Source organism: Euwallacea similis, chromosome 2 (assembly GCF_039881205.1).
Source record: "Euwallacea similis isolate ESF13 chromosome 2, ESF131.1, whole genome shotgun sequence".
Taxonomy (NCBI): Eukaryota; Metazoa; Arthropoda; class Insecta; order Coleoptera; family Curculionidae; genus Euwallacea; species Euwallacea similis.
Window position 1 is genome coordinate 8189591 of NC_089610.1, and position 26786 is coordinate 8216376.

The 26786-nt window shown below is 35.1% G+C and overlaps 4 protein-coding genes across 11 annotated transcripts; 3 read left to right on the forward strand and 1 right to left on the reverse strand.

Annotated features, from left to right (window-relative positions):
* Positions 1-253: 253 nt before the first annotated feature.
* LOC136419512 (uncharacterized) lies at positions 254-9949 on the forward strand. 2 transcript variants are annotated; one of them, XM_066405904.1, is made up of 16 exons: positions 254-634; positions 2468-2567; positions 2623-2754; positions 2812-2985; positions 3042-3380; positions 3604-3658; positions 3708-3858; positions 3917-4102; positions 4678-4808; positions 4871-4992; positions 5292-5529; positions 5584-6661; positions 6779-7688; positions 8038-8319; positions 8376-8468; positions 9497-9949. In XM_066405904.1, exons 1-16 carry the CDS (start codon positions 606-608, stop codon positions 9617-9619), a joined length of 4143 nt encoding a protein of 1380 aa, XP_066262001.1. In that variant the 5' UTR covers positions 254-605; the 3' UTR covers positions 9620-9949. The 2 variants fall into 2 exon arrangements, with proteins under 2 accessions (XP_066262001.1, XP_066262002.1); XM_066405905.1 differs by having other exon boundaries at positions 9482-9618.
* Positions 9950-10751: 802 nt separating this feature from the next.
* Positions 10752-12919, forward strand: Rad9 (cell cycle checkpoint control protein Rad9). Its single transcript, XM_066405489.1, has 6 exons — positions 10752-10908; positions 10970-11220; positions 11276-11546; positions 11594-11774; positions 11828-11951; positions 12445-12919. The coding sequence occupies exons 1-6, from the start codon at positions 10875-10877 to the stop codon at positions 12829-12831; spliced, it is 1248 nt and encodes a 415-aa protein (XP_066261586.1). The 5' UTR covers positions 10752-10874; the 3' UTR covers positions 12832-12919.
* Positions 12920-13730: 811 nt separating this feature from the next.
* LOC136417170 (uncharacterized) lies at positions 13731-15249 on the forward strand. Its single transcript, XM_066402720.1, has 6 exons — positions 13731-13855; positions 13925-14043; positions 14137-14371; positions 14424-14573; positions 14623-14858; positions 14912-15249. Exons 1-6 carry the CDS (start codon positions 13802-13804, stop codon positions 15207-15209), a joined length of 1092 nt encoding a protein of 363 aa, XP_066258817.1. The 5' UTR covers positions 13731-13801; the 3' UTR covers positions 15210-15249.
* Positions 15250-16246: 997 nt separating this feature from the next.
* Positions 16247-26415, reverse strand: LOC136416742 (uncharacterized). 7 transcript variants are annotated; one of them, XM_066402112.1, is made up of 8 exons: positions 26203-26415; positions 25269-25382; positions 22814-22952; positions 20737-21155; positions 20429-20682; positions 18074-18374; positions 17625-18024; positions 16247-17518 (listed from the first exon to the last, which is right to left on the reverse strand). In XM_066402112.1, the coding sequence occupies exons 2-8, from the start codon at positions 25289-25291 to the stop codon at positions 17156-17158; spliced, it is 1899 nt and encodes a 632-aa protein (XP_066258209.1). In that variant the 5' UTR covers positions 25292-25382; positions 26203-26415; the 3' UTR covers positions 16247-17155. The 7 variants fall into 7 exon arrangements, with proteins under 7 accessions (XP_066258209.1, XP_066258204.1, XP_066258173.1 ...); XM_066402107.1 differs by having other exon boundaries at positions 26199-26415; XM_066402076.1 differs by lacking the exons at positions 25269-25382; positions 26203-26415 and adding an exon at positions 25730-25818.
* Between the last annotated feature and the right edge of the window lie 371 nt (positions 26416-26786).

Consider the following 26786-nt stretch of genomic DNA (forward strand, 5'->3'; position numbering starts at 1 on the left):
CTTTAAGAAATTGGAAGAAAAAATAAATTATTTGCCTCAAATATATAGAACATATTTAGAGAGATTAAGGATAAAGATTAATGGTATTGAGATATTTAAACTGTGTTATATTAAAATGAAAACTGATTAAGTAAGGATTATTATTTCAAGTAGAAAATGATATATATTTTACATTTTTTACCTAGAAGCTTTCTTCACATTTGGTAATTGGTAATGATTTATCCAGCGAACACATATTTTGGTTGGCAGCATTTGTTTCCCTACAAGTACGATGAAAGAAGTGGCCGAGAAAAGTGTTTGTGGGAGCATCTTTAATTTGTTTTCAGTTTTTCGTGCTCATTTAATCGAATTTTCTTCAATTTTATGAGGGAAAACCGAAAAGAAGTTAGTGTTCATTAATGATAAATTTCTAAATTGCCCTCCGGGTTAAGGGCAAATAGTATATCCTCTATTTATTTGCGACTACGTGAAAGCTCGTGTTTGGACAATGGCCGACGCCAATTTCTGATTTCATTTTAACGTGATTTTTCCGGTAGTTTAGACGATTATTAGCACGTTTTAACACGTTAGGAAAGGTCTTCTTTGTTGTGTCTACATAGGTGATCATGGGGGATAGCAGCCAAAGATGCCCCAAGTGAGTAATTATAAGGAATTTTTGTTGAATACCAGCAAATAAGATACGCTAGCACTAGAGGCTCTGATGTCTCTGTTTTTAAACTTGAATACAACCAAGAAAACTTACGTAACAATTACCTTAATTTTGATCTTAATATTGGGGCGGATTTGTGGCCCCATCATTACATAATATAGTATCATAATTTGAATTGTCAATGAAGCAGTAGATATTGCCCCAAAAGCTTGCTCACACTTATCCCCTTAATAACTACCAATTAGGCCTACCAATAAAGCCATTACTTTGTCTTATTTGCTTAATTATTTGGTATATTAACTAAAAGGAATTCATGAGGGTAAGGAGGTACTTACATTGATTTGAAACTCCTCAATCTATTTTGGGTTTTTAAATTTATAGTAGGGTCAAGTGGAGTAATTGATGGCAAATTTTACCTTAAAAGCTAAATAAGAAATATATTTTTTATTTTCAATTTGAGGAAGTAAAAGAATAGTTTCTTAAAATTCTATTATTATTTTATATTAAATATATATTATTTCAGTACTTAGTTAACTTGATGCTTAAAGTTACAATTTGGCAAAATTTGTCTTATAAATCTAATAGTTTTTGAGATATATATATATATATATATATATATATATATATATATATATATATATGTGCCTAATTGCATCTTAAGGATAGACCACATGCTCAGGTAGTTTACACATAAAAAGAGCAGCAGAAAAAGAAGTTACCACCAGAGTTTTACTTAGCAAAAACAATGAAAGTTGGACACCTTGTAAAAGCACTTATTAGCAAGCCATAAAGAATTTCTGTTAATTGCTATTTAACTTTCTTTAAAGCCCTTAGTTAATGAGTAATATAATATCTAAAGCAGATTAAACATTTTAATGTTCTTTTTGTTTTGCTTTGCAAATTATTTACTTTAAATTGTTAAATAGCAATGTGGATACCATTCATAAGATATGTATTGCTATTTACAATTATTATTAAACAATTGTATCATATCTCAAAAAAAGGCCCATGGTTAAAACAAATAGTAAGTCTTAAGGTTAGGACAACATCATTGATAAATAATGACAAATCAAGCCCTCAAAATGGCTTCACTTGTATCTCACTCTAGGACCTGAATCTGCTTAATGAAATATGAAGAACTGAGTGAACAAAGAACATATTAGTTCTAATTGAGTATCCCCCACACATCACATAAGTCTTAAATAGCATTTTAATTGTTACTTTTTTGTATTTTTTTTATTCACACATTTCTAGTTAAAATATAGATAAACAATCATATATTTCTCCTTGACCCTAATCTCTCTTTTGTAAGAAAAATATATTCAATAAATCACATAATTGTTCATCTATGGTTGTCCATTTCAATTTCAAATTACATAGATGATCTGCTTCTCTCAGCAGTTTCAACTTCAAGCTTTAAAACAAAATTGAGGAAAAATTATTGGAATTATAATTTCATAGCAATTTATAAGAAGGATTAGTGGAAAATGTCACATGAAAGATAGATATTTGTGGAAGATAGAATGAAAACATAAAGCAAAAAAAAAATTTTAAATAGTATTACAAGAATTTCAACTTTTTGGTTTAAGGCTTATTTAATTCTCATGTGTAACACCACAGGTACAGGTTAACAATTTCTCTACTTGATTTCATTGTATCTGCAAAGAAATCTTAAATTAGAACATGAAAATTAGTAAAACTTTTATACTTACCTAGCATTTTTTGGAAATGTTAAATTACTAATTAATATTGTGTTACAAATTAATGTTATTTTTACTATACCAAGTTACAGATAATATATTCTTTTCTCCTTGAAAGGATTATGGTGTTTCGCCCCACTTGGGAAGAGTTCAAGAACTTCGGCAAATATGTCCAATACATGGAATCTATGGGAGCTCATAAAGCAGGGCTGGCAAAAGTAAGTTGCCTTAATACCTTCAATTAACAGCAATTTTTAATTTCTTATCATATAGGTTATCCCGCCTCCTGAATGGGTACCGCGAAAAGGCGGTTATGATATCGAGAAATTGAACGTTACAATTCCAGCTCCTATTTGCCAAGTTGTAACAGGTAAACAGGGGCTCTATCAGCAAATTAATATTCAGGTATTTTTGAGTTAGCTCAACTTAAACCATTAAATTAATTACACTTTTTATGTATAGAAAAAAGCAATGAGCGTTAAACAATACCGCGACTTGGCAAACTCTGAGCGTTATGCTACTCCAAGACACTTTGACTATGAAGATTTAGAGAGGAAGTATTGGAAAAACATAACATATGTTGCCCCGATTTATGGGGCCGATGTTTCTGGAAGTATTACTGATGATGATGTCAATGTAAATTTTAAAAAATATATAACAATTTTGCGGTTAATTATTAAGTAAAATTTTAGGAATGGAACATAAATAGGCTAGGAACCATCCTGGACTATGTTAATGAAGATTACGGGATTTCTATTGAGGGAGTCAACACTGCTTATCTGTATTTTGGAATGTGGAAAACCACATTTGCTTGGCACACTGAAGATATGGACCTCTATTCCATTAATCACCTTCACTTTGGGGCGCCAAAAACTTGGTATGCCATACCTCCCGAACATGGCCGCAGGCTCGAACGATTGGCAAATGGTTTTTTCCCGTCTTCATATAAAACTTGCCAAGCATTTTTAAGGCACAAAATGACGCTCATTTCGCCCCAAATTTTAAAGCAGTATTCCATTCCTTACAATAAGGTAAATTTTGTTTGATATGGTGAATTCAGACAATTGTACCAGTGCAGCAATATGACTGAGTTTGTGTTTTGGTAATTGTTTAATTACAAACTCGTTTTAGATTGTGTTCCTGTTAAGGGTAATTTAGGTTAATAGTAAAGCTCACCAGCCATATTGCCACATTGATTGCACACTTTATAGATTCCCGAATTTGCCAATAGATTTTATGACTTTTCTAATTTAGATTACTCAAGAGGCTGGAGAAATTATGATTACCTTTCCTTATGGTTATCATGCAGGTATTTAATTATTGAGGTACAAAGGGAGATTTTAATGGTTGTTATGCAGGTTTTAATCATGGGTTTAACTGTGCTGAATCAACCAATTTTGCCTGTGAAAGATGGGTGGAATACGGGAAGCGAGCTTCGCACTGCACATGCAGCAAGGACATGGTTAAAATATCTATGGATACTTTTGTTAAAAGGTTCCAACCAGATAGGTATTGTAGCATTTGTGTATTTAAGAGTTTTCTTTCTATATTTGTTCAATTTTTATAGATATGAAAAGTGGTTGAAAGGGGAGGATGTGGGGCCTCATCCAGAGGAGCCTGACCGTAAAGTGGCGGCACCGGTTCCTTTGCCTCAGGACATTTTGTGCAACAAGAACAACACCAGTTTGCCACAAAGTTATATGGAGGGACCTTTTAAGAAGAAAAAAGGGAGGATGATGGCTGGATATCCTAAGTGAGTTGATTGACATAATTCAATGGTTCCTACTTTCTTGATATCAATAGAAAAAGGAAGTTAAATATACGAGAAAATAGCTGCGAGATATGATAACCGTAACGTTACAGAACTTTTAAATTCACAACTAGAAATAGCTTTGAATCTGTTAAATAATTATTAATGGGAGCCAGTTTTATTCTTATACACTTCTGATGTAAGAAAGAAATATTTTTTGTACTTTGGTACTACCCAACTTTCTATATTACATGATACTTCCTGTATTTATTACTTCGTTGCTGCCACACTTCCCTTATTCTGGGCATTACTTCTCATCTTCCTTTTTTATTTGTATATTACTTACATACATTTTTAAGATTATGTAGAGCGGACCCAAATAATTTTCAGAAAGTAAATGTTATCTCTGTCACTTAGTTTGTTGAGAGGTTTTTTTAGCAGTATTATTTTTCAGATTTAAATTCTTGAGGTCTCCTATAATAGCTTAGCTAAATATAAGGAGAAGGATGTTTTTTGTAGAATCAATATTAATTGACAAATCTGTTAAGTAAAATTCACCTAATACTTTTTTTTTGTAGTTTCGCGGAGTTTCCAGCAGATTTGCAGCTCCAATTAATTGAGGAAGACAATCTGGCTTTTGAGGAAATACAACCGGACGAACAACAAATGGAGGTCTTGGAAGATATCTGGTTGAAAGCCGGTGAAATTGGTAATAACCGTCATTTGCTCTACTAAAGATACATGCTAAAATATGCGTTTTTTCTTGTTTAGAAGCCGAAGATGTGGATATATGTGATGACGGGTATAATGTGAAAAAAGGGAAGAGAGTAGTGCCGAAGAAGCGCCGATCCGGAGGGTCAGGGCGGAAACCCAAGAAAAAGGAGTGCAGTGAGGTAGATTTGATTTTTTAGTTTTAAAGCATCTTGAGATATCAGAGAAATGAAATAACTTGCATTGTATATTTGGTATATGCAGTGTGGATACATTTGTCACAGGGATTTCTCCGAGTCGAAATCAGTTGAATCGCAAGTTCTTGCTGACATTAATCAATTTTGAAAGCAATAAAAAAAATGAAAAAAAACTTTGTTTACCATAATAATTCACTTACATGAACTTACTTCCACATATACGTTGAAGCTATAAAATTAAAATAGTTGACTTGACTGAAATAGTTGCTAATTGTTTTCTTTAGTCTGAGGACGAGGATGCACCTGCAGGCAGTAGTAGTTCGAAAGAGCCGAAAGCCAAGAAGCAGTGCGGAAGAATCGTTTCTCTGAACAAATCGGAAACATCTCCTGCGAGCCCGGGCACAGATGAATTGGTCAAATCGCTAGTGGCCCGCGAGAACGATTTCATAAACAAAAAGAAGTCCAAGCCTAAGGAGAAGGATCCAAAAGAAAAGCTTAAGAAAAAGCTAAAAAAGAAAGAGCGTAAGTTTTCCTACCTCACATCATTTTGTAAATTTCATAATTTTCAAATTTCAGTAGGGGAAAGCCCGGGCTCAAAATCTGAACCATCATCATCAAGAACGACTCTTATATCACCTGAAACGGAGGGATTTGAAGTGGCGAAAGCCAAGGAGGATATAGACAGCATTATAAGACAGGCGGACCAAGAATATCAGCTGGCTAATTCATTTAAAGAACCTTCTGTCGCGGCTTCTACTGCAAGCATTTGTCCAGTTAAAGAGGTGGAGAAGAAGCCTGTAATTCCCTCCTTAATTGCTCCTGTTCCCAAAACAGTAGCGAAACCTCCCAATGCCATTCAAGGAAATCTAATCAATCTGGTGGGCAATAAAGGATTCGAAAATGCCTATTTGAGCTTCCTGCAGCGAAGCAGGCCTGTGAAAAATTGTGATAGAAATAAAACTGTAGAGCATATGATTAAGGGCGAAGTGAAGAAGGAGAGTAACGTGATTACAACTCCAAAAGCTCCAGTTGAGAATTATAAGTCTGACGCGACTTTTACTCATTTCCCGGTTATGCCGAAGATTGAAGGCAAATACGCCAATTTGGACTCGTCAGTGAGTTTGAGCCCGATCAAAACGCAGCTCAGTGAAATTTCCCAGACGGTAAAACCCAGTGCTGTAGTCGTGGACGTCTCTAAGAATATATACAATAACACCCAGCAGCAACAGCAATTCTCAGTTGAACCAATTGTTGGAGATTTAGATTTGTTTGACGAACTTCAAGGACCAAGTTCACAAAATTCTCACTGTAGTAAATCCCAGCCTCCAGGGCTTACTTACACAAACTTGGTGGTTAATAAAGTGGCGCCTCAGACCCAAACCAATGATAACACTATCACTCTGTATTCCGCCCCCACCAGTAGTGAAGTTATTCCGCAGTTTACGGCCGTAAGTGCGCAGCAGCAATACGGTGTAGTGGCGAATGCAGTGCCGCAGCAGAGTGCCAGAGCAGTGCAGAATATAGTGGTTTTGAATCAGTTTCCAACCGCTGTGATCACCAATAGCAATGGGTTGAAGCCGCAGGAAGCAGTTGTCCAGAAGATTATTTTGCCGCCAGGGATTACGTTAAATCCTGTGCAGGCAGCCAGAGATGGGTAAGTGAATTTTTAATTGCGTTTACATAACTGGCTTTAGCTGTTAATTCAATTCCTATCTTTAAAAATTTGCCACATATTTTTTCAAAGATTAGCTAATAATAAACAATATTTCAGCAACAATTATCAAAATTTGCAACCCGCCCAAAAGCCCGTCTGGACCAATCAAAACTGGTACAGTGTCAACTCCTGCCCGAAAACGATTTACCTAAACAAGGACCGATTCTATCCGATGACGCAACAGCCCATCAAGTTGAACAAAGACGAAAAAGTGATGCAACAAACCAATGATATTGAAGAATCGCCCAACGAAAAAGAAACTGTGCCTGTATTGTCAATAAATGATGTTGAGGATATAGCCCTTGACATGGAGGTGGGGACTGAACCTGAAAACGGGGAAGAGATAGTAATTCAGGCTGTGCAGCTAGAAGAACCCAGAGTCATAGTGGAGAATATAAACTTGAATTTCTGCAGTCAATTAAGTGAAATCAACCCTCCACAAACGTCGCCACTAAAGCCACCCAGCAGTAATAAAGTTGCGAAGCAGCCAGGAACACTTAACCTCAAAAACAAGATGTTGCAGCTTTTTCTAAAGTCCAAGCGCATGTGCGGCGACGCAGGGACGATTGACCTTTCTACGTTGACCGGGGTAAAGCGTAGCGGGAGGGCCTCCAAAGTCCAGAAGCATCGCAACTTAGAGCTATTAAAAGAGCTTATCAGGTTCTGCAAAAACCACGCGACGAGCACTAAAAGTCGCGTGCCTCCAGTGCCTTCCGAAGTGTTGACGCAGCCTCGGTCGTTGGAGCAGCTGCGTGAAGATTTGACTCCTCTCAATGTGGCGGTTGAGGTTGAGGACATTTTGAGTCACTTTTCTCCCAGTTTGCAGAAGAGAATGAAGAAGGGATGCACACTGTATAACGTCAGTTCGTCGCCAGTTTCGCGTCTAGTGAGTAATTGCGAGTCGGATATGCGAGGGAAGAAGGAAATCAATGTCAATAATAGAGGACGACCGCCGAATTGTGAGAAGGTATGATAAAAATACCTTGTGATTGTTAAAAAAACCTTAAGTGGATGTTGAAATGTCAGAAGCATGTCTTTGATAAATTCATCTGTTATCTATTATCAATATCAAATTTTTTATAGTAAATAGTACATGGCTTAATCAATTCTCTATATTTACGGTTCATCATTTATTGCAAAGTTTTTTTGTTATGATCACTCATTACATACAAAAATTACGTTCTCTTGAAAGTAACAACGTATTCTTCTGTTGCTTTCTAGTCGAGTGCGCAATGTTATCAGTTCAAACATGTTAGTTGTGTTCAAACTGAAAGTTTAAAAAAAAATTTCTTGATATTAATGGCAATCAATTTCAGACGACCAAAAGAGTTCCCATATCCGTGGAGGAAGAAGTATGGGCCAAACACAAAAACAACCGGTACTACAGGGCCAAAGTGACTGAAATTAAGTTCAATCTAAAGTTCTCCGTGTACTTCAGATGCGACCAAAGTTTCTCCAAAGATATTACGTTAGATCATTTGGTAGATTGGGTTGGTGTTTCGGGACCTAATTACGGGGATATCGTTAATGTTCGCTGGACTGATGGAGAAATTTACGAGGCTGAATGCGTGGGAAGGACTGATGAACCACTTTATACTGTCAGTATTATTTTGTTTGATTTTTATTATAATTTAGGCTTATTTACGTTTTTCAGGTGGTATTTGAGGATTTAAGTCACCTAGATGCGCGAAGAGAACACATTTATTCACTGACTGAAAACATTCCTAAACGGCTAATAGCGAAAATGGTAAGTGCAGTTTCATAAGTGAGTACTGGAAATTATGAGGATAGTCCCAGAAGTACCCGACCTGATATATAGACGACGATTATTCTGTTAAAAATTTGCCTATATTACAAAGGCCTAACCTTAAAAGGCTAATGTCTAAAGTTTGAAGGTGCTGTGTTGATTTATGTTTGTTTTGGAGCCATTTTTAGTGAACACTTTTAGAGTTTTGTTAACACTAAAAAAATTGGTCATCGATACATAATTCAATATTTTCATTTAAAAGTTCTTGATCTATCCAACATAAAAGCGGAGTTAGATTCTACACTGGGGGGAATCTGGTTCTTCGTTAACGATTGTAAAATATTAGGTGGCAGAGTTTAAACGCAATTGTACGAGCTGCTAAGACGAACTTCACAGTAGTCGATCCAATGAGACAATCACTTCAGAAATTGTGGTGAAAATCCGCAAAACTGTACTGGAAGACCGTCAGCTAAAATTGTACGAGTTAGTAAACGTGATAGACATTTCAAAAAGTACTGTACGTCGCATTTTGACCGAACAATTGTGATAGGTGCCACTATTACTCATAATTAAACAAAAACACTCGAAGCTTTTTACTATAAATAAGGTATAGAAGCCATAGAACATCGCTGGGAAAAGTGTGTTATTTTTAAAAGAGGCTATGTTGAAAAATAATGTAATATTTTCCAAAAAAATATTAAAAAATGTGTGTTAGATTGGGTATTTCTGGGACTATCCTCATATTTGTTTGTGTTCTTTTTGGTTGCGTTTTTGTGCCTTGGTAGTCGTATTAATGTCGGTGTTGTAAGCAATATTTTTTTTTAAGTTGCAAAAAGGACAACGGCACTTGAATTTTGTTGGGAATCTAAATTGAGTTTGCATGGGGACAAAATTTGTATTGTCTGTAACGGGGTTTGCTTCTAATTTCTGTGTTGAATTCCAGTGCATATTAAATAAATTACATTAACCAAAAAGGACATGTCTATACTTTTATTAACACTTCATTGCATTAGCAACATTTCTTCTAGTCCTACGCTAGCGACATGCATTACCGCGAACATCTTTATGATCTGGAGAGGCCGTTGCCGGAAAAACGTCCGGTGAAAAGAAAAGTATTAGAAGACGATTTTGATATCGACGATACCCAATAAGCCTATAGGCAACGTTGTACCTACAATTTTTAGTTGAAAAGACTGACGCAATGAAGTTTTTTAAATTATCTTTAGGTAATAGTACAATCCTCGAATCATAGGATGTAGCAGAGGGATCGAAGTATTACATTTAATTAATGCAGGTTTTTGAGCACCAGTGCTTTTTTATAGCATCTTTCGACCTATACAAAAGACATATACTTTAGTCTTGTGTGAAAAACGATTTTTTTCTTTATTCAGTAGTAAATACTTTACATTCAAAAATTAGTTTATGACCGTTTATAATTTTGATTGCCTCCGTGAAGCAGTACAAGTGTAAATGAGTTAATTTTCTTTAAATAAAATTCACTTTAATTTGTGCTCGAAGCAATGTTGCTCAAACTACGTGTTTGAGCATATTTTTATTTGTTTTTGACCAGTATCAAGATATTCTAAAGTATTTTTAACTAATGCCCTTCTTTTTTAGTTAGATTACGGTTTATGCATTGTAAGTTGGTCGATTAAATCCCCAGTCTAAATAACAATAATTAATTCATGTGATTTAATGACAAACGATTGTGCTTTTTTAGTATTCTTTCCAGTTTTGAGCACAATTTTTTGTTCCGTAGATTCATGTGTTTGTGTGTGATAATTGTTATCCGCTTCCAGCAGATTGAAAATGAGGCATTTTAATGTCTTTCTCTAACTGAATTTATATTAAATAATGATTAATTGAACCAAAAGGACCGCCCGATTTCATCTGTTGGCAGCTCGACCTACCTATATTGTATTTATATTATACATAATTGTATATATTTAAGTATCTTTATTTGATGCAAAAATTATTATTTTGTGCCGTAGAATTGTAAGGCTCAAGTCATGTCTTAAATAATTTAATTAAACGTTCAGATAAGCATTTTGAAATTTATTGTTTTGCATATTTGTGGAATTACCAATTTCTAATTACTATCTTGCGCATCTTGATGACGTTGAATTTTCATTGTGTCCAATTACGATTGAAGAGCATGCGCATTGTTTACACCTATTATTGACCGTATCGACAAATATTTACAGCAGTAACAGAACAGCTGCCCGATAATGACAATTCATTACTTCTTAACCTAACTTTTCATTTTGAATTTACCAATAACATTCACAGGTACATTTGAGGAGGAAAAACATGATATTTTTCAATAAAAAAATAACAAAAAGAAGCTCATTTTTGCATATTTAACAACTCAACTCTTTAGAGCTTTACTGCAATTCCTTATTAGCCATGAACTGCATCATCCCCAGTCTAAACATCAAAGGTAAATTGCCTCTTTCATTTCTTAATTAAATGTTTTAAAATGCCTTTCGGGCTCGCCCTAGTTTTAGCACGGGCAGTGCACGCTTTAGCAAAAATAGGCGATGAACTTTTTATTGAAGCCAAAATTGATAAACTCACCTTTCTAACATTCAATCAAAGCAAGACAGTTTGTGGACAGTTTCACATGCTCGATAGTTTTTTTTCCTTATATAACGTGAAGCAGGGTCATGTCAAAGAAAATGCAGCCATCAGTTTAAAGATTCACATGAAGACTTTGTTGCCATTATTTCGGGGAACCCATTTGGATAAAAAAGTGAAGTGTTAAAGATATTAGAAATAAACACATAAATCCTGTATTATATTTTCAGTTAGAGTCACTAAGAATTGAATATATAGATCCTAGTGATGTGATGAAATTTAAAGTTAAATATAAGGCAGATGATATTGTCATGTCACATGATCTGTGTCTCATGGATCCTGAAATATTAACTATAGACAATTATGGACAATCCAGAAATAACAGCCTCTGTGCGGGCAGTGATTTCTTTAATGGTTTTCTCAATTTATTTAGTACGTCAGATGACAGTATTACCTTTGAGATAACAAAGGCCAAAGTAGTAGCCAGAAACTACTATATTGGTATGTTGTACCATTTTATTTCTGGAGTAGTTAAATAAGTTTTCCAGGAGCCCCTCATAACCCTAAATCTGTTAGAAGTCATGTGAATTTGAGCTGTTCAGAATTTGCATTGTTCAAAATCAGTGAAGAGACAACAGTTAATTTTTCACTGAAGCCATTTAGAACTGCAATAGCATTTGCAGATTCTTTCAATTTAAATATTGGTATTGATTTTGATGCAGGAGGCCGGTATGACCACTCTATTTCTGCTCTGAAATTGAAAAAAATAAAATATTCTTTAGGCCTCTTTCAATCAGTATGAGAAATCCTACTTTTGAAGTACTCTTTGTGGTAGCTACAATTAATCCCTACACAGATGCTCCATCGACTATAGGGCCTACCTCTTTGCCTGCAAAGATAACACAGGTGAGATGTAGTAACAGCTTTATTGAATATTGTATATTGTGAAAATTATGATCCGACTACATAATCAAATTAAAACCAATTCTGTGAATTTTGCCTGACTTCTAAATGAGAATAAACAATACTATTTCAAATACAGAAACAATCTGAATGAAATAGTAGCATAATTTTGAAATAGAACATCCACACTTCTAAATTATTACTACCAATTGACGGAAATATAACCATATATGCTTAATAAACTGACAAAAAAATATTCATATTAATAAAAATCATTTAAATTATATGTTAATTCTCAATTTGCTTTTCACGGCATGCATATTCGCTTAATCACTTGAAAAAGAGGATCAAATTGAATCTTTCGACCCATTGAAATGGTGATCTTATGATCGTATATTGATTATTTTTAAAAGGATTAATCTCAACCTAATCGTAAAATCAGATTGAGGCTTCCGATGTACACGTACTCAATTCATCTTAATTACTGCATTTGCAGGTAAACATAAACGGCACTCATAACTTGACTCACGATGACTTAGAAGCGATTGCAAATGAAAATTGGGACCATTTTGAAGATGATCCAGTCTCAAAGAGTGACAAAAATTCCATATTAAAAAATAATAAAAATGGTGCGTTATCCAATAGAGATAAAACAAGTACTGTGAGACAAAAAAAATTTGTGTTAGAGGAAAATGATAATTTATTCAATAACAACAGCAAAAAAGATGGGGAAATAGATAATGACGAAGACAATGAAGTGCCAGGAAGTCCTGAAAGTCCTAGAAGCAAAAGAGTGAGATATATTTTTAAAAGATCTTTTGAGCCAACTTTTCATGCTTCCATGATAAATAATGTGCTATTAAGGGAAAGTGACTCTGAATAAAGTTAAAAAGTTGCAAATTTGAGTGAAAAGTGAGTGATTCTAGTTTAGTTTGCAAAGCTTAAGACTTATTATTAAGACCGTTATAATATCATGTTTATTTCTTAATTAAAAATGGTTCACACAGAACATGCATATTTCATTTTAGTAAAAACGTTCTATATACACACATCTTATCTTAAAGTTAACTATGAATTCCAAAATATATAAAGCCTAAATTTGAGTATTTCTAATAATTTTTATGGACTAAAGATTATATGTACAAAAATATAAATACATCATATCAAATCAATTTCCTCAAGCAACATTAATTCTTTTCATTATTAGCTTCTTTATTGTTCTGTTTAATTTTCTCACATAAATTACTAAGCCCAAATGAAACGGTCCCCCTGAAAAGAAGTTCGCTAGCTTCTCTTTAGGGTATATTGTTAGCCTTTATAATTTTTTCCTTCCTAACAAATAAACCTGATAATCAATATATGAATTTCCCAAACACTTGAATGGAGAAATAACAAATAAAATACATCTTACTCAACGATCGGTTTAGAATGGACTAATTAAAAATATTTAGTAAACGGTATCTAACCTCACCTAATTTTTATGACAGATGGGAAGCCGAATTAGACTTGTCAACAGTGCATTTGTGTTTCTTACTTAATTGTCGCGTTACATTCTGTGAATTGATTTAATCATTTTTAATTAATGTGCTTAGACCAAGTCAAATTTTAGAGAATAATTTTAATGATGCGTGAAAGTTGTGGGAAAAACAATTTAACTTGATATATTGGGAACAATGAAAATATTACAGTAAAATGGCGGACAGTACGTTCATCTTCAATGTTGCCATATTAGTCACATTAACTTCAATGCCTTTTGCGCTAATCTCAAATATAACCTCAATAATTAATTATAAAAATTGTTTAAAATTTGTTAAATCTTCCAATTTTGTATTTATTTTAAACGTATAATTAACATGTTAATTGAGCAAATTTATAGAAGAATTAATTACAATTCAGTTTCTAAATGTGTAAGCATTTAACACCTACATTTTTGTCTTAGTTTGTATTATAATTTTTATTCTTTATTGATTCTTTAGATTAGGCTCCTTTGCACGCATTCTAACGTTGATTTCTATGCCAAAGATAATTTTACCCCTGAACAACACTGCAAAATATTACAAACTTTAAACGATTCCCCACCTGAAATTTTGTCTCGGTAAGTTCACATTTTTTATTGAGCGTCAAACTGTTTATATTAAATCGCTAGCAAAATTTTGATTAAATTTACCATAATTTCGCCTTTATAAAGTTATAGAATCTCAAATGCGAGGATAAAGTCTCTGTTAGAATGGAAACTGAGACGAGGTCATTTTAAAACCTTGAAAGAGGTTTTAGAAGTGGATGGTTTTGGTGAAAATAGCCTAGAGGATGTTTGCAAAAGAATCGTGAATAATAGTTTATCAAAGTCCAAATCATCTTCCCTGAAATACAATAAATACTTTAAACATCTTGTGTTTCCTGAAATGGACCCACATTTATCTACTGTAATATTAAAATAAAGTCATAGATTGTTTTTATTTTAAAAAATTATTATAGGTTTTAAAAACTGCTGTAGCAATCTATATAGATGCTACAGGAATTGGATGGGTCACCTTAAATCGAAATGCCAACACTGTATCTGAATGGAAATACAAAAATTTATCTACCTATCCTACACAAATGTTGCCTACAGACACCTTTGGCTTGGTATTAATAACTTTCAATTAAAACTTATACTGACAATGAATCAATTTAGGCAGTAGAAGCCTTGGAAATGACCCCTTTGGGAGATGTTTACATCTTTGAGGCGCAGCCCAGTTTAAATCCTCAAAACAACCCCAATAAAGTATTCACTCACAACCACCAAGTGGAGATAATGTCCATGTTATTAGCATTATTGAATACTAGTGTGAAACATAATCAAACTTTACAGAATGAAGGAAATAAATTTGAAAATCGAGTTTTTTATTTGAAGAATAGATTACCAGCCAGGTAGGTAATTTTTTCTTATAACAAAAATTTATTTTTTAGATTGTGAATTGTAGGCTATTTAACACTCTAATGGGTTACGAGAAGGTTTCTGCAATACCAAAGATTATTGGCATGTTAAAGGGTGATACAGAGGTCATGCACTCACTTCCATGCACTGGTGTTTCAATTGACAATAGTTTAACTCAATATTTTAAATCTGAAAACTCCATGAATAAAGAGTTGTTATCTCAGGCTTTGATGCTGGGCATTAGTTTTATGGATCTTTGTGTATATAAAAACAAGAAGAGTTTTGAGGCTTTAACAGGGAAAAATCAAAAGGGAAAACAAGATAAATGTGTCAATACTACATAAGCTCAATGTCAGTTTTAGTTGAAATTGTTTTGAAATATTTCAAAAAATGTTTGTTTATTTGCTGTTATTGTTCATTGAATAAATTCTTGTTTTAAGTATGTGTGTTATTAGTCCCATAATTTTGCTGTACCTGAGTACAAATGATTTCCCAAAATAGTTCGTGGTGGAAGTAGCTGTTACACAGATGAACTGGATGGTGCTGGTCTATGCTGGCTATGGCAAAACGAAAAAAAACATTATTCTGAGGATTCATGCTAAGTGGTTTCAGACCGAAGTGTATGCAATTCTCGTATGCGGGCCCGAATTGTTGACTGTGTCGGTAAAATTTGGCAAACCTTAGGGATTCGGCTTATTAAAAAACGTCTTGGGTGCGTTTCGTTGTTTGAACAATAAATAATTTTACCACTATTACAAATTACCGTTCCTTTCCCTATTGTGATTTGATTATTTTGACCCGAGTGTGTGACTCCCTTAATACCACAATCAAATGCAATGTAAAGGCCTTTTGTATCCTGGTGAGTTTTAGCAAGGGTGAGGATTATTGATTATTATTATATATTATTATTATTCAAATCCCGCATGTGTGGGTGTTGAGAACGCATTCGTGCAGACACATCGTCAGACACGGTCTCTCTTTGTTCAAGCCGGTTTTCATACTACTAATGAGGACTCTTACAACTCCCTGTGCAGATTAACTTTTCCCAATTATATTCGAGTACTTGCTTTGCATAGTGAAATTATATACCTAAGAGAGGCAAACACGAGTCTGTTGTTCAGGTTCAGGTCACCTTTTGAACTTGGTGCAAAAGGCCTCGTTGAAGATTGCATTGACCCGTCCTGGAAAGTGATAAGTAGACATTGTTAGCAGAGATAGAGCAACTGATGTTAGAAAGCACGAGTGAGTTGTGCGAACCGGTAAAGAAGATTAAGGAACGAGTACCTGAATATCTTGTTAATAATACTAGGAGTGAGAGTAGTTTGGATGGTGAGTGCTACGCCAGGCAATGTGGGGTAATGGCTTACAGCAATACACTTGATAATATAACAAGTATTTATTTATAACAATAACTGCAGTAAACGATATGATGTATAAAGAACTATTTGGAATACCTACTTAATTCGTATAAATATATAATTAATGTTATCGTAGGTAATTACTACAGAGTAATGAATAGCAATTCTTTGGTGACTTCAAAGGTATATTCTACCATAAAATGGTAATAAGACATATATTAAAAAAACCTCAGAATACTGGTAAAAGGAATGCGACAGTGTTCTATTATGTGCTTAATACTAGTAATATTTTGGAGTGTTTTACAGGTTGTAAGGGAATCTGTGCAGTTCCTACTTTTTGACGTCACTCCAGAAAAACCTTCAAAAACCCATTTTCAACTCAGAGCTATACATAGGGCGTCTCAAAAATGAAATTGTCTCAGTAATTTTTTCTTACTTCCATGGCCAAGATTAACCACTTTAGCACTTCAGGTACATTACGTCTGTTATTGTCGAAAATAATTATGGATGGACTTCTCCCTCTTTGGAAGTAGTCATCACATGAAGCAATCTTAAAACCGATCTAGTCCATATTCCCAAGGCCCTTTGTATCTCCTCATAAATAGGCACGCATGTGATAGTATAGCACAGATAAAGGACGGCCGGGTAAATTGTACCAGCGCACTGGCAAAAGCCGATTGTGATTATTGCGTTAAAAAGGTGGATATGTCTTAAGACAAAAAGCAAAAGATTGTCAGTCATTAATGCCCAAAAATTCCAACGTGCTTTTGGCTTAACTTTCATTAAAATGTATAAAATTCTTAAACACTATTCAACAACTTTATGAGCACCACAGATAGGAGTCTTTGGCATGACGAATGATTATGAACTTTGGATAATGATTATAATGTAGAATTAGGTAATGAAAACCTCACATTTCTGACCAAAGGTCGTCAAGATCTCGGTTTAGGCACATTTTCCGCGAATTGACCCACGAAATTGCCCTTCGGTTCGTAATTGCACACCACGTAAGTTTGGCCCTTTTTGTTTTTAGCAATTCCCACTCCAAGGTACTTAGAGTTCTTCCAAATAACTTGGGTGAAGTGGAGGCTTCCTTGCGGTACTCTATCGCTGCTGAAGTTGTGACTTTTTATTTCGTCGTACCACTCTTTCACCGCATCTCTTCCTGTTGGAACGTGACTGTAATCGGAGGAGTACATGCAGAAGATGTTTTCTCCATATTTGTTGTTGGCCCTGTGTTGTAGGCTGGAAGTTCGGGCACAAGTTTCCGCCCAGTTCTGGGTGAATCCACACAACTGAAAAAGAAAAGAAACATGTTTTTTGGCCCCTCTTTGAGGAGGTGAAAACAGCACGGATATTACAGTGCCATTTTCGATGTCGAAATGTCATAACGCTACTTGCCTCTGCATTTAAAACCAAATCCGGTACCCCATGTTTCCTTCTATACTCATTATGCACCTTCAAAACTTCTTGCTCAAATGCCATAACATCAATCTCCTCATTTTTGTTGGGGACACCAGCTGAGACCGGACTAGGACTGGAAATGGAGCTATTTCCAACCGTTTTACTTGGTAATTCAATTCCGTAAAATTGCGGTTTAACTGGAGGGCAATTCTCCTGGAAATGTCCTACAAAATTCCCCGCCGGAGAATAATTTGCCACCACGTAGATGCTCCCTTCTCTGGATTTGGCAACTCCCACTCCCACGTATTTACTGGATTTCCAGATGACTTGAGTAAAATGTCCAGATTTCAGGTCACTTGGCTCACGGCTGAAGGCGTGATTCTTGATTTCCTCATACCTGAGTTTAAATGTTCACAATTGGCACATAAGAGAAGTCTGCGACTTACCAGCTATCCACAGGAGTGTTGCCATTGATCTTGAAGTTGGAATCTGAGGAATAGAGGCAGTAAATATTCTCCCCATAGTTGCTCTGAGGCCGATGCTCTAGTTTGTTTTTGGAGGCCAGGTATTTAGCCCATTCCTCAGCCACTTTGGATATGGATTTGTCAAGTTCCAGTGGTGGCACTCCATGCCTCTTCCTGTAGTTGTTGTGAGCTTCCAGAAAGTCTTCCTCGAAGTTTCCTTCGGTGGCCGAGTGCAGGTCTTTGGTTGAGCCTCTTGAGCCCAATGAGAGACGGTTTAGGTTTCCTGAAGAGGAATATTCGTGTAAGTAATCCCTATGATAAACGGGGAGAAACAAATATGATTTTTTCACTTTTCAGGAGTAGAATTGAGCTTTTGTGCAGTTGATATGGCTCATTGCAACGCTCTAAATTCAGTGGTGTAATGTCGCCAAGAGCAACGAATAGAGAAAATTCGTGAATGTGGAAGTAAATTTTGTTTAGACAGTTTAGTCAGTTTAATTGAAATCACTCCGACTCTGATTTTCTCCAACTTAATAAGCAAAATTGCGAACTTATAAGGGTTCATTTTGGCCTATTAGAAAAGTCCAGTATTGGTGGCATGCCCTCTAAGGGTATTTGCCGATTGCTTAAAATTGCAGATTTATCACAGAAAAGGGGTAGGAAGGTGGGATTTTGAATATCTTTATCCGCAAGCAATTTTCTTAGCTAACATCCAGTAAATACATTTAAATTGAGAATATAAAAGGAATCGAAAGTAATAGAAAGTTTATTTCAAATAAAAAATCAATTGAGCTAGTGTCTATTTATTTTACGTGTTTACTTACCTTAAATGCAGTAGTATACGAGTATTTGCTCAACATGAGAATTCGGCATTTACTTGATGCAAGTTACAGTTTCATTTCTATACTATTATTTACTTAATAGAAATGTAGACAAAACCATAACGAAGAAATTAACTTTCCCAATTCAGGATTCTATCTCTTGTGGCTATATGTAAAACTATTCAATATGATACATATTCCATTTAATAATATACAGGGTGTCCCGATGGAAACTAGACACCTCGAATAACTTGCTAATTAGGCAATTAATGAATGTTCAGTAGGACATGTTGATTATAGTTTCAAGGGGGACTTATTTTAACGCACATGATAGCTACTTACTTTCATCCCTCTTCCCTAGAGAGCCACCATTTTAAAAGATTTAAATAAGAAGTAGGGCCAAGTAATACATTGAAAGGGTATTCAATAGCCTAAATAACGATAATTATGATTTTTTATTTTGTCGGCTTTATCTACCAAAACGGCCTTTTGTTATTATTTACAGTATTAAAAGGTGAAATTAAAATACAAAATTTATTTTATTTTACTTATTGTTCAAAATGAGCTCCATTAACTTCTTGACAATAATACAGCCCGTTTCGAAATTCTTCTCTTACATTTCAAAACATCAATGGTAAAAGTGCGAAAATCTAATATAATTCTTTGACTCAAAGCTTCGACAGATTCAGATTTGGTCCTATAAACCTTAGATTACAAATACCCCCATCGAAAATAATCCAAGGGAGTAAGGTCGGGAGACTTCGGTGGCCAGTCAATAGGACCTCTTTTACCAATCTAGCGATGGAGAAAAGAGGTATTTAAAAAGTCGCGAACTTCTACATGAAAATGTTTTACAGAATTCAAGACGATAATTAGGATCATCGTCGTTTAATTCCTGAACAAATTGGATTTTATATCTTGCCGGACTATCATTTTGATATAAATTTCAGCCAATTCGGTTCGTTCTTAAAGCGAATGAACCATTTTGAAAAATTGCGTTGCATATGAGATTCGGCGTGAATAAAATTGGAACTAATAAAAATCAAATATCAAAACAGGTTTATTGGCAAAAAAGTACTAATACACTTTTGCCTGCATACCAACACAATCTTACAACAAATAGGTCAACTTTTTTACCCTTCACCTGCTGATATTGTAAATAATAAAAAAAAGACCGCTTGGGCAGATATAGCCATCAAAATAAAAACTTCTGATCATCGTTATTTAGGCTATTAAATACCCTTTTAAACAATGTATCACTTGATCCTACTTCCCATTTAAGCTTTTTAAGGGTTTGGCTCTGCAGAGAGGAGGGATGAAAGTGAGTAGCCATCATGTGCGTTAAAATGAGTCCCCCTTGATATTATAATCAACGTGTCCTACTGAATTTTGATAAATTGCTTAATAAATAAGTTATTCGGGGTGTCTAGCTCTTGCTGGGACACCCTGTATATACTGGTTACAGCCATCGAAGGGGTGAACGTGAAGGCCCTTTTATCCGATTCTTTTTCCTCACCTGTAATCTCTGCAGCGTTGTTATTATTATTGTGACAACTGAGCAAAACCCCCCCGGGAGGGGGTACATTTTTGGCGAAATTCCCCACATAGTTCCCTGGAGGATAGTAGTTGGCCACCACAATAACTTTGCCACCATTTTTCGCAAATGCTACTCCCAGCTCTTTGGATTCTTTCCAGATAACCTGAGTGAAATGCCCTGAAGCCAGACTTGCGGGTTCCACTCCAAATACGTGAAGTTTAATTTCGTCGTACCTAAACAAGTAATTCTTGGTAGAAGTTTTGTCACGGAGTTTTGGGAAAACTTACCATTTATCCACAGCTTCTCCTCCGGATACCGTAAAATTGGGATTCGACGATTGCATCATGAAGAGGTTCTCCCCATAGTCCTTGTTGTTACTATGCACCATCGCCCCTTTCCTGATCAAGTGGTCCGCCCATTGTTGGCTAACTTTGCAGATTTCCTTGTTCAGTTTCAATGGAGGCACTCCGTGCTTCTTTCGGTACTCGTTGTGCGCCTGAAGACATTCAGTAGCAAAATCCATTGTCGGATTCCGTTTTTTTTTGACTCCTGAAGGTTTTTTAGCAGTCCTTGTAGCAAGGGCTTGGATAATCTCCGGGGGGCACTTGGGCTCAAAGTCCTTCTTTTCGGTGGTGACCTTACACTCAGTCCTTTGCCCTCGGAAGGTTTCGATGGTTTCTCGAGTGACAGTTTCCAAGGTTGGTTCCTGATTATAAATAAGTGTTATCAGAGATTAGCAGAGGAAAAAAGCGTAAACATTGTAAAGAGGAATCATACATTTTTCCAGCTCTATCTAATCTAGGCTATACTTAGCATAAGTGTTTAGAAAGGGAGTTTGAAGTATCTTTAGGAGCTACTTTTGCATTTTGAATAGTCTTATTCCGAGGTTAACAAACCAAGCCTAAGTTTGGTGGTTCAAATCGCGGTGAATTTTAGTTATTTGATATGGGTGATGATTTCCGAGTAGAAATGATGATTTCACTGAGGGAATGACATAATTGTAATGTTTCCAGCTACAACATATCGATTTTTCCAACAAATAGTTTTGTAAGGAAATTCTCTGACATTGTTTGAAATCATTAAACGGTTGACTTGATCCAATTGCAAATAACCGTACGAAATTTGACCTCCGGTCTTGCAGAATTTATTGTTTTTATATAAATTCTTGTTTGTTAATTGTAAATAAAATTCGAGGAAGGTCTCTGCAGTTGAGAAATATACAAAATAGGCAATTTTGATGCTCATTCCAGGTGTGAGCATATGAGCAATGTGGAGGGACTTAAGGGAAATGCTGATTACTAGGACGTGCTCACGAGCGACATTTTTGGGGTGTAATTTTTCCTGAGTCTTAAATTAAAATTGCTTTTATCATTCAATTCCATGCAGAGTGCATGGGTTTAGATGGAAAAAAATATCAAAATATCACAGCATTCCTCTGGGTTTGTGAGAGTAGCTCATGCGCAATATAATGTCTTACAATCCCTTTCCGGGGGTTTACCGACCGCGAAGGACTGAATAAGTTTGATGTTCTTAGGGCTCCCGCAGGCTCAACCAAAACGACTACTTTCACAAACTTCAAATCAAATTGAGGAGTTTTTTAGGTCTTCAATCAAACTTACGTGTATCTTTCTACCAACTCAACTAATTCAAACTGGAAATACGTATCTGTATTTATCGTGTTTAGAGCATCTATTTATCTCTTCGAAGTGGCAATAATTAACGACTCCTGCGTAGATAAGATATGGCGAAAATGAATAATCCTAAATCAATAAGGGATCAAGAAGGATTAGCTAATTAAGTAAATTATCGCCCTTTTGCAACAGGCCCGTGGCATGTGCGTGGGAATATGAAAAATTGACTGGAGAAGATCAAAACGATGAAAAATACTGAAGGCCTCATATTGATAGAGGTGTTTCACTTATTGTTAAGTACAGGCAAGACTCTTACAAGAGTTGCTACCATTCATTTATCCCGTGTTTGCCATGATTTTTCTATAATTTATTAAATTTTAATTCATTAAAAATTAAGATTTTCTAATAGTATATTTTTACTAAGAACAATATTAAAAGATTTAAATTTTTTGCAAAATAAATCTTCATTAAGATAAGTGTTTGCTTTTTCAACTGATACCATAAGTGATTAGAGGTATTTGTGATTCAACTATATATATGTATAAGCAAAATTGCTTCTAGGAAATATCAAGCTGTTAAAAATAACATATCCATGGTGAATATACAAAAAATAATCATTATTTGATTTTTTACATAGCTATGATTGTTTATTGCGTCTATTTGCTGCAGATTTGTTTCCAAGACAGATTATCTATGAGATACAACGAGGAAAATCCATATCCACCCTACATACCTCTCCATTTTTGCTATTGGCGAAAATTCGCTGATCAGTTTTCCGTACCATGACGATCCTGCTGGACCCATCGTGTCCATGGGCGGTTTTCCTGAACCTGTGCAAATCGGTGAGAGAACCCGGAAATGTGGGCTTTCGCCTGAAATATACATTAAAAAATAATTAATCATTACTAAAGCAAAGGAAATTCCTCATGATGCTGCATATAGTTATAGTTTCGTGTTTTGGCACGCGATAGTTTCTACATAAAGTATTGTAACTCGACTTTGGGCGGGATTCAAATATTTGGTGCATTGATGCATGATACTCACATCACAATGCAACATTCAGTCCTCATAACTATTCACAATCACAGAAACACTAGTGTAATCGGTGAAGTTCTGTTTGGAACTGCACAGAGTGCAGAGAGCGTTTTGTTTAGCCTTTCCATTCGTGGTTCCGTGTTAGCGACCATGTGTAACCAAATAACTAGTACCTACCACCATTCCTAGTTTAACGATTTCGATTTGATCAAGTAGCGATAGTTTCAATTAAGTCGGGGCTGATGAATTTGATTATTGTTTGACGGTTTGAGTACCTGCTGGAATACTACCTCTTTTACTCATAGTACCCTCTTTTACTCATAGAGTAAAAGAGGGAACCTCGGTTTAATTGAACTAGGAAGAACTCTTCGAAATTCACAAAAAAATCTAGGAATTTTTGGAGTTTTAGTACCCCACGAAACCAAACCGCAATTTTCTCATTAAACAAATTGGACATAGTCCCTTGGCCTAGTGAAGAATAATCTTTTCGACCTTTTGGTTTTCAAACTGACCAAAAAAATCCATGAAATTGCCATTTATGGAGATCCAAAACGATTTTTTGAGTTGTTTTTACCTTCGTACCTACGCTTAAAGCAGCATTTTTGCCAATAACACTTAGAGAATGATCCGTTTGTAATGAATCACAATCCAATTACACGCCTTGTAGGTTTTAATTCATTATAAATTAGAAATTGTTCTAATGGCAATTAAAATTTATTGTCGAATGCCTCCTGCGGGGAATTTCCTCAATTATCCCTCTCTGTTCTATTTATTTTAGATACTTTCTATGAGGTTTTAGTGGTGTTTTAACGCGTCCATTGCAAGATTATCTGCCGAATAATTTCTATGTTATTATAAATTAATTATTTATTCCTCCTTCGCTTTTGTATCTGGCGCTTATCTCCTTGCTTAGTGAAAGCAGAAACAATAATTTTACAAATGAGCACCAAGAAAACTGAAATTTCTGTAATAAATTAAGGAAAACTTGATGCGTGGATTAATTTAATTAACTGTGGTGTCCAAATTTGCATGGGAAAGTCAGCTAAATTTCACTTAGTCTTTAATATAAATAAAGGAAGCCATGTCGGCCAGGTTCCTTTAAGAACAACTCTAATTTGTGGGGGTAAAGGGGGGCATTACCTACTCCAGAAAAATATAGATTCCCATTGGCATATGGCATGTCTCAATTATAATATTTTCACCTTTAAAAGCAATCTAGGGGTCACAATTTATTTTATATGTTTATTTATTTATATTTGTTTGTATTCTTGAAATAAGTATGTATATTCAGAAGGATCCTTTACAAATATTAAATATTTCGTTACCTCTTTGAACTAAATTAATAAATTAATTATGAAACAATAAATTTTCTCTATTTTGTGGACAAAATGGCGAAGAAAATAAATTTTTTTCCTAAAGGGTTTTGACAAACTTACAGCGTTTTTGACAAAACTTTAGAATTTTTTAAAATTTAGCTAAATCTCATGTTTTTACTGGGGTGAAAATCAACCGAGTCCGGTAAAAAACTTTCCACTCAATATAAGTTCTTGCCATGATACACTTTTTTTAAAGTTCGTTCGCATGATAGAAGTGAATCTGAATTCAATTATCGTTTAATTATATTCCAGAAAAAGGGATCACATAATTACCATAACAATCAGTTAAAAAAAATTATACAGAACGTTGGCTTATTAATTATCATTAAAGTTATTACATTGTAGTTGAACCCTACTCAGGAATAAAAATGGAAAATTCAATTTTTATTTCATAAATCGTCATCTAACTTAAACACCGGCTTTACACCCATTTCCTGCATTCAATTTTCAATGACATAACCGACCATATGACCCAAACAAAACAAACCTTCAAAGAAAATCAAAACTGCATGCAATTTACCTTGGAGTACTTGAAGCCGACACGGACATTATATGCACTGAATGCACTTTCCCAGTATTGATTGAGACGTTATATTTCACTATTTGTCAATACAAGAAAACGGCTTATAAGCAATTTTTCCGGGGGTGTTTTCACCCCACAGGGATGAGTGGGAATCGCTAAATACGCAAACTGGGGGAGACATGCGCCCCAGTTTATCCATGTTTTATGGATAATTTAGTGAGGGAGCAAACGTATTTGATCATTAAAAATATTACCTGGCGGGTGGTAACTCTGTCATTTTCTCCTGGTTGGGATAAACTCACAGTAACTTATTGTAGATTGTCCACAGAACTAATGAAAGAGTGCGCTCCTTATTTTCAATTAAACAACTGCAGGTCCAATTAATTTGTTATTGTACTCGTATCGGGCTTTTTCGAGACACTGTGTAGCTTTATAGGCACAGTGTCCCAAAAAGCCTTATTAACGAGTATGATCCAATAATTGCATCGTAACACTTTTTAATGCTTTCTTATACGTTGGTATTTGGAAGTCTTGTATTTTACTGGCGATGTGCTATTGGCGACTTGCATTTCAAGTAGGAAGAGATGCAGACTTTTGGTATGAATTTTACGTTATTGAGAATAACAGGAATTCAAAATTCCCATGACTGTGTCCAATAAACAACAGATTTATCCATACGCAAGGAAAGGGATTTGTCAAATGCACTAAAACTTACATGCCGGAATTTATTGATTCGATTGACCCTGTAGTGAAACTTCCCAGGTCGCTTTCAAAAAAATCCTCCTCCATTACTTCTGGAGTTTCCACTCTGATTGAGAAATTACGCCAAAGTTGGAAAGTTTTAACATTGAAGAAAAGTGTGGGAAATATCATATACAAAATAGTGAAGCTAAACTACTTGGTATCTTGTTATTGACAAAATACGTGTTTAATTGCGAGTATATCTTAATCCGGTGGTTTTTAGTTATCGAAAAGTAACAAATATACTGGTAATAAAGTAAATAAGCATAGATAATCCATTTAATCACAGGGCATTGACTAAGGTAGTTCCAGATCTTTACAGCGCGTTCCTGAACAAAGTCAATAGGGGTCATATCTTGAGCATCTTCCTTTTCCATGTGAGCACTCGCCAGTAAACTTAATAAAGACCCAGCAAAAGCAAAAAAAATCCTTCACAACTATACCCACTTTCCCGTTAATCACTATTCACACTTCACTATTCCCGAATACACCTTCACGTTGATTCTTCTGGAATTTTATGGAATTTGCATTGAGATATTGTCGCATTAAGTGCGTTTGTTTGTCATGCCAACAAACTATAAAACAAGTGTTTGCCAGGCCTTGTTTAACCGCAAAACGCCGGCGATAAGCAAGAAATCTGCCACAATGAAGTTAAAAATTCGTATACGATTTTATACGGAAATCAAACACCGCACATGAATCTGATGCCCAACGTTTATGTATGGCTAATGCATTTATCGCTTTTTCATACAGTGTACAATATAATTATTTTCATGCTAGAGGTCATGTTCTGGTCGGTTTTGCATGACATTGTGGGGCTGAAATGGTCGATAGAAGGTTCCCAGATTTTCCAAAATTTTTGCCTTTGTATTGTGACTCTAAGGTCAAGTGGAAAAAAATTCTCCATGAATGGTAGGAGACCTTTGGATTACCGAAACGAGCCAAATTGCTCCGTTTGAGACAGAAAGTTGACTTAAAAAAATGCATCAACGTGCCGTCATGGAAGTTCTCAACTATACAAAGTGTTTTAG

Excerpts from the sequence above, each read along its gene's own strand:
- LOC136419512 (XM_066405904.1), top strand. The coding sequence starts at position 606 with ATGGGGGATAGCAGCCAAAGATGCCCCAA. Across the intron at positions 3,659-3,707 it reads TCCTTATGGTTATCATGCAG|GTTTTAATCATGGGTTTAAC; the intron begins GTATTTAATTAT and ends GTTGTTATGCAG. Across the intron at positions 4,993-5,291 it reads AGAAAAAGGAGTGCAGTGAG|TCTGAGGACGAGGATGCACC; the intron begins GTAGATTTGATT and ends TGTTTTCTTTAG.
- Rad9 (XM_066405489.1), top strand. The coding sequence starts at position 10,875 with ATGAACTGCATCATCCCCAGTCTAAACATCAAAG. Across the intron at positions 10,909-10,969 it reads CCCCAGTCTAAACATCAAAG|TTTTAGCACGGGCAGTGCAC; the intron begins GTAAATTGCCTC and ends GGCTCGCCCTAG. Across the intron at positions 11,952-12,444 it reads TGCCTGCAAAGATAACACAG|GTAAACATAAACGGCACTCA; the intron begins GTGAGATGTAGT and ends CTGCATTTGCAG.
- LOC136417170 (XM_066402720.1), top strand. The coding sequence starts at position 13,802 with ATGTTAATTGAGCAAATTTATAGAAGAATTAATTACAATTCAGTTTCT. Across the intron at positions 14,372-14,423 it reads TGGACCCACATTTATCTACT|GTTTTAAAAACTGCTGTAGC; the intron begins GTAATATTAAAA and ends AAATTATTATAG. Across the intron at positions 14,574-14,622 it reads CTACAGACACCTTTGGCTTG|GCAGTAGAAGCCTTGGAAAT; the intron begins GTATTAATAACT and ends GAATCAATTTAG.
- LOC136416742 (XM_066402076.1), bottom strand. The coding sequence starts at position 25,803 with ATGGAGGAGGATTTTTTTGAAAGCGACCTGGGAAGTTTCACTACAGGG. Across the intron at positions 22,953-25,729 it reads GAATCAATAAATTCCGGCAT|GCGAAAGCCCACATTTCCGG; the intron begins GTAAGTTTTAGT and ends TGTATATTTCAG. Across the intron at positions 18,025-18,073 it reads AACACTCCTGTGGATAGCTG|GTATGAGGAAATCAAGAATC; the intron begins GTAAGTCGCAGA and ends ATTTAAACTCAG.